At 31.7% G+C, this 12,716-nt stretch overlaps 1 protein-coding gene across 1 annotated transcript in view; it reads left to right on the top strand.

The window, feature by feature from the left end:
- Positions 1–4,311: 4,311 nt before the first annotated feature.
- LOC118202154 (uncharacterized) overlaps positions 4,312–12,716 on the top strand; it is a 54,529-nt gene continuing 46,124 nt past the window's right edge. The window contains exon 1 of the mRNA XM_035374305.2: positions 4,312–4,476. Within this exon, the coding sequence (XP_035230196.2) occupies positions 4,432–4,476 (45 nt within the window). The 5' untranslated portion in view covers positions 4,312–4,431. The remainder of the gene's footprint in view (positions 4,477–12,716) is intronic.

Genomic DNA, 12,716 nt, shown 5'->3' with positions numbered 1-12,716 from the left:
ATCTTAAACAGAACTTAATGTAATGATTAAAATAAAAATTTTTAAGTTGTTGTTTCAAATTATTCCAAAATACAGGATCAAAATGTATAATCTGTGTATGAATATAATTTGGATATTTGTAATAAAAAGTAAACTGGCATTCTGTTAAATTACTTATCGCTAATTGCCCTTGAATCTGATAAAAGTATGCATGAGTTGTTTTAAGCTTCCAAATTCCATCTACATTGTATAAACAAAAATTTGGTCTTTTGGCAAGCTGATTCAGCTCAACATTTTCAGGATTGTAACAGCATTTTATTTCGACAAGCCGAACATTTTCTTTGTTAAAAAGTAAGCCATCAGGTGATGCACACAAAAATGGAATACGTGGGTTGGTAACAACCCCAACTTTTCTCAAAATATAAGATTCATTTTGGCTCCTGATAAAATTTCTAATAACACTTTCATGTCTGGAACCAAATGAGACTGCTGGCAATTTGCTGAGGTCTTTTTCATGATTTCTGTATATATTTGCTGCCAGTGTATCAAAGTCTGCCATCCTGTGAGCAATACTATGAAAGGCAGAAGCTGTTAGTCTTATCTGACGGTGGTTCTTCCACAAATTGCTCTCACTCTGTTCTGTAGTTTTAAGCTCTATCTCCCATGCTTCTTCTAGGCTACATTTTATGTTTTGATGAAAGTAAAGCACCTCTTCTATATTTAAGAAATCGGGCATTTCAATATTTATCCTGGTACATACCAATGCAGGTAGGGGAATTGTTCCGACTTGAAATAGATGGTCTGTACATTCCAGTACAGAGAATATTGGGAAATTACAGTTTTCTCCAAAAAGTGCTGAAAAGTTAACAGAATTCGTGGTTGAATAATTGGAAGCATGTGGCTTAAATATATCTGAACTCTTTTTTGGTGATAAGAGTTTTGGCCTTGGTTGATGCCATTTTTGTAGCTGTTCAGTTGGGGCTTCATATAATTTTTTTTTGACTATAATCAACTAATGCATAAAGCAATGCAAAAACATGCTTGCAACTTGCAGGATTAGATCCACCAGGGCACTCACAAATAGCAGTCTGAATCTATAATAAAAAATATGAACATTAATGAAATTCTGGGACCAACTATGCAAAGTTGTTACAATTTATTCAGTGGGTTTCAAAGTCCAATAATTTTTAAGTTATGAATCACACACACATTCATATATGTAAACTTAAATATGTTAAATATTTAAGTTTACATATAGAGGCATTCTTGTGTTCATCTCATGCAGCCAATAAGTGACCATTTATGAAAATGTTGAAGTGTTTTGTGTTTTGGAAATATGCAACATTTATATTTTTGTTACTATGCAAAATTATTTCAAAGCACCACAATGCAACTGTATATTCCAAAAAGCCACCAGAATATGAGATGGTATAGACAATTTAAGAATAATACTTGCCTATGTAAAGGCAACAACTTTAGATGGCCAAGCATTTCTAAAGAAAGTGTCGAAAAAGTTACAATACATGTTGGGAAGATTGGGATACTCATTTCTATGTACATCATAAAACCAGAACAACACATATTGAACATTTATAGTTTTATCAGTAAAATATGAAATATTTCTACTTGATTTCAAATAGTATTAATTAACTTAATAGTTTTTTAATAATTATAGTTTTTAAAATTATTTTCAGTACTTTTTTGAAATCTTATGAATCATTTGCAATAATAATTCTGTATACTGCAAGAGGAAATACATAAAATAATGCTCATGTATGTTGTTCTACAATAATAATGTAATTACTATTATAATTTTAAGTCACAATTTTATCAGCCTGACAAGCACAAGATGGTTTTCAAAAATGTTAGACTAAAATGTCTGGAACATTATAAATACAGTTGCCCTAAAATTATGTGACGGTAGTGATACTAATATGATACACAGTTCAAAATTAATACATAATTTTGTACCCCTTGAAATTTAATTGTTCATAACCGATTCTAAATCTATAGATAGCATGAACTTCATATTAACATTTATTTTTTATATTACAGTAAAAATGTCAAAAAGATGATTGTATTGATTTGCACAACTGAGTTCGCTGTAATTCTAGCTGTGAAATTAATAATTTTTTTATCATAGATATTTCTTTATTTTATAGTAGAAAGCGATAAAAAAATACTACATTTATGCGTATTGATTAAAACTAGATTCTAACAGCCACATTATTAAAACACAACGTAACGAAATTAATAAAAATTTAATGGTATAATATGTTCTCTATGGCACTCAATTAATAAGAGAAAATTAGCTTGGTGTTTATGTTTTTGCAAATAAGCAGATCTTGCGTGAATTCAACTATTTCAATAATTTAGAACAACTATGCATAAACTATTAACAAATATTTACATGATTATGTTTGCATTTTAAAGTTTGGAAAACATTATTCAAGGTCTCGGGAATATTTTTCAACTATTGATATACACTTAATATTCCTAGGAAAGTAAAACATGAATATTGGTAGGTATTATGCATAAAAGAAAATTTATGAATCTTACCTCATTTTCTGCAGAAATTTGCACAGACGTTTTATAATTAACTGTTTTCTTTATTTCTGCCTTAACGCAGCTTACTATAAATACCCTACTATCTGACATTACTTGAAAACAAATATTATTCACATGCTTTTCCTTGAACAAGAGAAGGCCCTTTTTATTGACATCAAGAAAAGAGAAATCACTTCCAAGAGTACTTTTTAATTTTTCACAATAGCTGTAAATTTCTAAATTAGAAAAATCAATTAATTTTAGTGGTACATCTGCTATAGACTCCGTAAACAGCGCACGTGCGGAGATTGTTGTCACTAGATCACGGGACCACTTTTTTCCTCTTCTTCTCTTGCGGAATGTATCTCATTCAACCTCTTCCCCTCTGTCTACGCTAGACTACTGCGTTATGCCCTATTTTCCTCCTTTTTGCTCTTCTTATCTCTTTCTCACTAATTTATAATTCCTCAAAATTTTTTTACCTTCCACACAAAGATATAATCTCTTTTTTTACCAAAGGGACGTTACACTCAATGGGCTATTAGTTTCAAAACGGCATTTTGCGTCGTTTCACTTTCTACGTTAGTTCACTTTTCAAACTATTGACATCAGATATTATTGCGGTGTATTGTGTTTAAAGAAACTGAATAAAAAAGAATCTGCACGAATGCATAAATTTTTCTCGCATTGTGAAAAAGAACGGTAGCTAGAGATATCAAATTTTGAATATAATAGCTCTTAAACCGAACATGTGCTTTTGGAAGCCCGAATTTTCAATTTCGAATATATTTTATTATCTATTTCAAATTTTGTAAAACTTTAACGAATTTTTGATTTACAGACTCAACGATTTCAAAGCGAACAATTCGAAAAAAAAAAAAAAAAAAAAAAAAAAAGGCGCAAGACTGTGTGCCGGAAATTCTAAAGATATGCTGTTTTTCTGATTTGAAATATTTTCTGATATTGCTATTGAATTGATTTTATGTTGTTTAGATGTCAAGAACATAATATTCCATAAATAAAGGTAATTCACAAAAGGTTTAAAAAAAGGGCCGCTTTTAAGTTTTACGTATTTATCCTGTTCTGCGCATGCTTTAATTTTCTGAAGGTAGGCGGTTCCTGATCTTAGGCAATCCTAAATTTCTGTTCCTTGGCTTTGATGTCCTTGATTACCCTCTAAATAATTTGTATTCTAATATTTTCAGCTAGCCTTTCTCAGATTTTTTCCAAGTGTGGCCCTATTTCCTAAATCAGAATATTCTGCTGATTATTTTATTATTGGTCCCTTCAAAAGCAATTTTTTTAACATATGTTACTATAGGCACATGGGTATTCTTCGGAGAACAGCCTCGCTGGCGCCAACTTGTCTGCGTCAAGGCTGTTCTCCGAAGAATATATCATATTTCTAAAATGCACTTCATTAAAATTTCTCTTATTAATATTTATATTGAATAATAAAGTTAGTGAAAAATGATTTTTATTCGTTTTTAACATCTGAAGTTTATTTGGTCATCTTAGTTGGGCTTATCCGGTTGCTGTTGGTTGCCTCAGATCTGTTAGGGGCACCGGCTGCCAAATGTCAGAGTTTATATAGAAGCCCCTGCTATGCTTGTGTCTGTAATATTTTAATTTAATCTGAAATTAGTCTTAAAATTAAATTTGCTGTAAGATTAATCCTTGCTCTCTCTCTTTTCTTTTATTTAATTTTTGCCTTTGTTGATATAACTGTTGTGTAAACTGTTTGCAGGGAATCTGGCAACAATTACTTTGTCTGTCTGTCTGTCTGTCGTTCAAAGTCTGTGCAAGCCCTCGTTGAAGCGCATTGCTACACGCTGTCCTATCGACGTAGATTGTGGTAAGACGTAGCATATTGTGTCCTTTGCTAAGATTTATTCCTGAATAGACATGGTTTTTCAGTCAAAAGCTTCAGGGACGCCAAAAGGTGATCAGGTAAGATGTCCTATTCTTATAAAGAATTATTTTTACCACGTGGTTGTGAGATATGATTTAGCCAAAACTAACCGGCTTGGTATATAAATAAAAAAAAAAAAAAAATGTAGGATGTTTCATGAATTATGTAAGAAATCGGTAGTTTGTAAAGAATTATTAAATATTGAGTATCAATATGTATCAGATAGTGAACAGAATTGATCTGTTTCGTAGGCTTAGTTATGTTCTACCGGCATGTGTTCCTGAAAGTATCTCTAAAATTTAGTCATAAATCTTCTTTGTGTTTGTGATTGAGAAATGACTATGTAAATTTGAACTAGAACATAAAAAAAAAAAATGCATTTGATATAACTATTTACTACAGAAAATAGTCATGTGCGTATGTTTTTATTATGGAATGCATTTTCACCGATCATGCTGAAAAGTGAGGCGATTTTTGATTAAGACTACTTAGGGGTACTTTTCATTTTTATGTAGTGATTTATATCTTATAAGTCAACTCCGATTCTTGAAGTTGTATCGCATAATGATTGAATTATTTTTTCACGTGCCTTTTTATTTTAAAGTGTGCAAAAATGTATCTGATTTAATTTCGTTGTGTAACAGTAAATTGAAATAACCTTTTGCTATTTCGCGTGAAGAGTTATAAAGCCGTCTTAGTAAGAAAACTGAACATTGATATGATGAAATGAGAAAAGACTGAAAAAAACTTTGAATTTATTCAGAGATTTCTGAGGCATGTTGCATTGAAAACTAAATTGAACTTGTTTCCAGTTATTGAACCAAGGGTGAAAATGGTTAGACCATGTATAGGCTCTAGTGTAGAATTGGGTGCCCCTTCAATCAACGACAATTTTTTGTAAAATTTTGGCGATGAAATCTCATTTCTGGTTACCATGCCTCCTGATTTTTTTTTTAATTAAAATAGATTGATGTGTACATGGACAAATTTAAAGCAGTGCGCAATGCCTAGTTTGTACAATTCTGGAATGATTTTTTTTAATGAAAGCAGATCGATGTGTACATGGACACAAAGTTTATGCAATTCTTTGACTTATTTTGGTTTTGTGTATCTGCCATCTTGAAATTGCATCTTCCTGGTGCTGATCTTAGCATCAAAAAAGAATCGCCAAAAAACAAAGGGCTCCCAATTGTAAACTTTTAGCACAGCTTTAGTATTAGTTTTATTTGGCAACTTTTTATATGATTAATGACAAATTATGGTAACCCTGTTTACTAGTATTTCCCTTTTGGTTTAATCCTAGTATCCGGTACACACAGGATTTGGGGACTTTTATGATGAGCAGTAAAAACGGGACGTATACGATGAGTAGTAAACGGGTCATTTAAAGAACATATATAGTGTATAGTATATACATAGACGTTCTTTGGGCCATTTTTGGTGGTGGCGATAATTTTCAAAATCACGCCAAGGCTGCACCATATACTAGGATTTTACCCCCCCTTTTTTTTTCTGTGCAGTGAGTGCGGGATTGTTCGATTGGGAGGTTTATTATTTTTTATGGTTTGTATTTCAAGTAAGTTTTTTTTTTTTTATTTTTTCAGCATGCCTTCCATTTTAAGTGTGTTTATTAAGTATCAGGGTTTGCTAAAGAGTTTGGTTAGTTGGACTTATTCCAATAACAGGCCAACTTTGGGGAAACGAGTTTCCAAATAGGAATTTTGTTACTGCTTTGTGTAACAACAGGGATTTTTTTCTTGACTTTTTGAGGGAAGCTGATTTAGTGAAAAGTAATTTAGTATGCTTGAAGTGTGGAGGGCTCATGAAGCGTGCTCCTAACGTGAACGTGCGATGTTCTTCTCGTCAGCTACTCTTACCGATTGGCGTCAGTTCATTAATGAAGTTATTCTCGATCACGTTGATCTGACGTCTGAGAGAATAGGCAAGATCGTCGAAATTGATAAATCTAAATTTGGCAAGAGGACATTGGGTGGAGGGCAAAGTCCGTACAGAAAAAGGTTCACGCATAAGAGGGAAAACGTGTTGAATGGTCAACGACATCATGACGTCACAGAAAGACAGGGTTGCCACGCTACCTGGAGAACCGGGAAGTCAGGGAATTCAAAAATTGACCAAAAACATTCAGGGAAAAGTCAGGGAATTTAAGTATTTTTGTCAAAATCTGGAAAAGTCAGGGAAGTTCATACAATGATCCCGCCAAAAAAAGCGATTTTTGCGCCGACGTCGGAAGAGATAACTTTTTTGGCAAATTGCGTATCACGTGAGTGTCATTCGGGCAGCTGGCATAGAGCCAATTTTCGCAGCTCCAATTTGATTGTCTTTTAGAAAGGCAAAGCAAGTTTCCTGAAACTTTTGGTTTCCAGTATTCTCGAGAATCGCATGTGCAGTGCATGAACTAAAGAAAGTACCTGTTCTCGTATAAAACAAAATTATACGAGAACAAAATGGGTTTAATCTTAGTATACGGTACCATGGAGGTTAGAATCAAAGAATATGTATTGTAAAGAAGGAAAACCTCTCTGCAACAGACGTGGCTCCGTTCCATCATAGAGGGAAACAGCTGTGCATGCGTGATATATCTGCTGCCAAAGCTCGAAACCGGTGTGGAAGTTCGAAGGTCACGTTATCAAGAGTTCATTAAATGAATATCCTTTAAAATTTCTTTAACCACTTGCGCTAAAAAGACGTGCTACGCACGTCGAGATGTTTTTGTCTCAAACTGCGAGCGACGTGAACACCACGTCGATAAGCATTTATCGCAAAAATGAAAATAACATGGTGCACACGTTGTCTAACAACGAGATTGTTTATTTTTCGACTTACAGCTCTGGATTGCACTCGCAGATGCGGAGCGGCGTAAATGAGCCACTTTACCGCTTGCTATATTGTAGCGCACGGCACCGCAACCGTGAAGTTTAGTCGTAGCGCAAGTGGTTAAACTCAAAAGGAACAGAAAATATTTTTTGCCGCAAGTAAATTAATTCATGGGTTAGTAATTTTCAGGGGGGGGGAAACTACGAACATCCATTTTTAAAATTATTGCGAAAAATCTAAGAAGAAATGTCCTTTGATAAAACCTTTCTTGGATTTTTCGCAATAATTTAAAAACGGATTTTCATAGCTTTCTTTTTGTCAAAGAACGTTTCTTCTTAACACGTTTCTCAATTTCCGGTACACATCGCGGAGGGGGAAATTCTGGCCGCCAGGTTCCGTCGCCAAATCCCTTGGCATATTTTCCCTCCGCATTCTAGCGGCGTAATAGCATTTTACTTGTATGGAACCTTTTCTTCTTTACATAGACCAAAGAATTAGAGATTCTTTGGTTAGAATAATCTCCATGTATGGTACAATGGGATTTGGCAACATGATGATGCACAGTAAACGAGTCATTTTGGTCTTGGCGACAATTTTCAAAATCGTGCCCAAAGCCTTACCGTATACTAGACTTTTACCGCAAAATCTTTTTAAACTTTTTTTTTTCTTTTTAATAAATACCTTGCCATTTTGCAGTAAAATAAAAAAGTAGTAATCTGTCATCTAGGCTAACCATGTAATATAACTATATTCGCTAAAATATCGTTGATTATTCTAATTCAGTTTTTAAGTAATTATCTTTATTTTTATGTTATTCGTATAATTTAATGATGCTTCTTCCCTCTAAATTTATTTATTATTAGTAAATAATATTTCCAAATTTCAGGAAATTTTCTCTGGCATAATCTTGAAATTAATTCTAGCAGTATGATGACATACCATCACGAAATTTAATGCACATATTTTTCCTTATGTATGCTGCGAAATAAATATAAAATACCTCAATTTATTAAAATAGATTTCTTTCTTTCTTTTAGCTGCAAAATGTCTGCCAAAAAAAAAAAAAAAAAAAAAAAAAAGCCTTATTTTATTCCAGATTGGGAAGATTCTAATCTCAATCTTCAATGGAGAAAACAACAACTATTATAATTATATTTGTGTTTTCAAGTGTTAAGGTGCTTTTTAAGAACATACCTCACACAAATTAAATTTACCTAAAATCTAACCTAACTATTTAGCATTCTGTTGTGATTTATAAGGACCGGATTAGCCTCGTGTTGAACTGGTGATGATGAGTAATAATTAAATAAAACATACATTTGTTATCCAATTTATATATCTTAAATTTTATTAAGTTTCTTAAGTGGAAAAGTAAACCAAATTATCAAACAAAGTATACCAAGAATAATTAAGAATAAATGTCCTCTGGGATTTATTGAATAATTAAGTGAATTTGCTACACAATACAAGTAATACCATAATTAATTTACCTCTTAGCGTAGCCAAAGTACATTACGCGGATAGACTGGAATTTTCTTGAAACACACCTGGAAAAGTCAGGGAATTTCATTCTCCTGTTTGAGTGGCAACCCTGGAAAGACCTCTGTCACTTTCTCTCATACTACGAGGGTAGAAACTATGGTATGTGCTTGAAAAGATTTGCGCTTATTTAACTGTTCTTATTTGCTAGGTATTTTCATAGTTGAAGTGTTGAAGAAAGATTAAGTAAACCATAATTTAACATGTATAAATATCTAATAAACGTTTTGTATTGACATACATACAATTTTTGAAATATATATTTTAAACTTAAGGTATCAAATAAATAAATAAATGAACACTGACATAAGAAATAAATTTGCATTGTACATACCCTTATTTCTTTGACATATTTTATACCTAAGCATATAATATCTAAGACAGTATATAAAAATATGTTATAAAAATAAACTTTGAATGATTTAAACCAAGGGCAAATTAAGTTCAAAACTAAAATCAAATTATGTGCTGTAAATTGCATAAATTAGTGGCTATATTTATTAAATTCTAAACAATCTAAGCTAACTCAAATATCATACTGAATCAGGAACTGGCACATAAGAAACTTGCAAATGCTACTGTAAAAAAACAAAATAGATTTTTGCATTTGCAGATTTTTTATGTGGCAATTCGCTATTTCAGAGTCATATTTTTAGTCCAAAGGTGCTTTGTCCCTGGAAGACTGTCGTTTTCATTTTGTGTTGAATCACTATAAATGTCCGTTTCACTTTTCAAATTGTTGCCACCAATCCTGCATTATATTTGAAGAAATTAAATAATGAAAAATTTGCATAAATGTATGTATATTTCTCACATTGTGATAAAACAATGGTACACAGAGCCATCAAATTTTGAATGACTTAATTCTACTGAAAATATGGGCATGTGGAAGACCAAATTCGAAATTTGTTATATTATCGATTTAATATTTTGTAATAATTAAATTTTTGAGTAACAAACTCAACAATTTGAAAGCGAACAATGGCAACAATCTGCAGTGGGGGGGAACTCTTTTTATCTCCAGCGTGCGAAACTGTGTATCGGAAATTCTAAAGATAGGCGCGTTTTTAAAGTATTCTGCGACATTGCTATTGAACTGAAATTTATGGTTTAAGTGTGAAGAAAATGATATTTTATAAAGGCAACACACAAAACGTTAAAAAAAGCTCCTTTGGACATAATTTAAAATATTAAACCTTTCAGATTTAAAAAAAAAAAATTATTTATTTATTTTATATTATGAAGATGCATTGTCTTGAACCACATTCTTGGTTAAGAGGATCTTTTGAGCATATAAATACTGACGGAACAGCCATTTTCTCCAGTATCTGAAATTGTAATAAAATAGCTATTAATTCATTTGTGATATAAATTAAGAATTAATAAATAGATTCAGCTCATTATATCTATTCATTTCAGTTAAAATACGGCTCAGGATTCTTGAAACGTAAAGCTCTTTAAGAGAAATTTATTAAAATATGTCTTTTGTTATGTTATAAAAAATAACCTGTACAATTCACTTCTGTATTGGCTAAATAATTTCAGAATATGTTTTTCTGCATTGTAAGTATTCCATAGTATAATATAAAAATACTCAGTAAGTATTTTTACCTTTTGATATAAAAAACTGGGTTACACTACATTAATATATAACTTTTAACATTTTTTTTAAATACATTTTTATAAACTTAAATTTCTTTTTTGCATTTATAGGATTATTTGAAATTTATTAATTAAGAATTTCAATTTTTGGTCTTTGTGAAAAGTAAATTTCTTACTTTGTGTCTTTACTGATAATTTTTCATCAGCTTAATGCACGAAAATACTAGACATGTTTATGTTTTGTTATTTCATATTGTAATCTTTCTTCTGTAATTTAAGCTGTTTTGGCACAAAAAGATATACAAAATTCTTCTATAAACAAGCTCTGAACTTAAGCTTATTATTTTACAAATACTACTAAAGATAAAATATTTGATGGTATAAAACAGAAGTGAATATTACGTAGTATTAAAATAAAACAAAATTATTGAAAATTGACTAACCTTGAAGAAAAGATTCTCACTGACATAAACAAAGAACCTTACAGTTCATTCGAAAGCAATAATTTGGCGTTTTCCTTGGACTCTGGTCGTCCTGTGACGTCATACGTTTAGACTTGACGCAAGCGCTCTGTCTCAGTTTCCAAATGCGCAAACCTTTTCACTGTATGGACCTTGGGTGGAGGGTCAGTGGGTATTTAGCGGGGTGGAGAGATCGGGTAAGTTTTTTCTGATTGCAGTACCCGATCGAACACAGGATACATTATTAAATGCCATTAAAGAACGGATAGAACAAGGTACCACTAATTTACACTAACTGCTTAAAGGCATATGACGTTATTTCAAGGTAAGGTTTTGAACACTTAAAAGTGAATCATTCGATCTATTTTAAGGATCCTGTGACAGAGTGTCACATAAACACAATGGAAAGCACATGGAGGCATGTGAAAAGTTCTTTGCCGTCTTATAATCGGCAAAATGACTTCTCCTTTTATTTAGCTATGTACATGTTTAGGCATTCATGCAAGGAGAAGAATATAAATGCATTTATTGCATTTCTGGAAATTATCAGGGAAGTAAATTGGGAGAATTTTAGGTATGTCCTTTAGTGGTGGGGGATTTGATAAATTTCATGTTTACATTTGTTTTTCATTGCACTCGTGTTTAAATGTTATAATTTGTTAATTAGTTATTAAATTTGATAATTTGTGTGATAATAAATCATTAAATGTGATAATTTGTGCAATATGAGTATTCAGTATATAATCAAGAGTTTATTTTTTAAGATTGTTATTTAGTATAGTTGTAATTTGTGTTGGCCTACCGCCATAAATGTCATAATGGGTAGAGTAGACTTAATAATACAAGGTACCCCTTGTATTATGGCGAAGTTGTTTGATTTATCGCCAAGCTGTTGTTTCATTTATGGTAGCCTGAGTAGTTGAATTTTATGGAAACCCTATTGTGACGTTAATCAGGTGCATGATTTTGGGAAATTTTGAATCATGGAATGTTTTGTAAGCGTTTTTGTGGTGTGTTTTAAAACCGTTTAGATGGATTTGAATGGGTTTGTAGGAAGAAAGGTTCAGATGGTCTCTATGTGAAGCGTTCGATCAGAAAGAGTACTTGGTTTGAGAAAAGTCATTTGAGTATGATTGATATTTTGATTTTTACGTGGCTTTGGGTGTACGAAGCGAACTCGAAAATCATGGTAAGTGCATATTTGCTTTTGGTAGTGCTTAAATGTATAACATGTTTTTCCTTTTTTGTGTTACTTTATTGTTTGGTTTAAAATGTATTTCATTGAGATTATGTATTTTTTGTTTGCCTATATTGTAGAATTTGGTGTTCCTTTGACTTTTTAAGTGAAAATATATCGATGTATACACGAGCAAAGTAAAGGGGGTAATGACTGGTATTTAATCCTGCGAACCTTAAAGGTATATGCAGGGCTTATTGAAACTACTAATTGATTTAAAATCAACCACCGTACTGTACTCGTTACTGGCCGGAAGATCCATTAACCTCGCCAACAAACTAAAATACTTTATTAATGAAACAACTTGTTACAACAAAAAAATATAATAATACATAATTTTTAATCAAATTAAAATGAACATATTCCTAATTTAGGGAATAGAACACTTTTCCATATAATAGTACAACATATAACAAATGACATCCTTGTCGTAAAAAGATTATTTGTACAACAATGTATAATCTAATATAAGTTTTTATAATACACAGAGACCTTCCAACAAAATGAATAACTTTTTCAATTTGTTTTTAACATTTTTAAACATAAAAATTTGCAATTGTCAATAATAATTCACAATCCAAAATTATTCACCATTTTTTCTTTT

Source organism: Stegodyphus dumicola, chromosome 6, assembly GCF_044657685.1.
Source record: "Stegodyphus dumicola isolate Sdum_Otavi_A_Nest chromosome 6, ASM4465768v1".
Taxonomy (NCBI): domain Eukaryota; kingdom Metazoa; phylum Arthropoda; class Arachnida; order Araneae; family Eresidae; genus Stegodyphus; species Stegodyphus dumicola.
The sequence above is the reverse complement of the archived record's forward strand: the minus strand, read 5'-3'. Positions and strand labels throughout refer to the sequence as shown.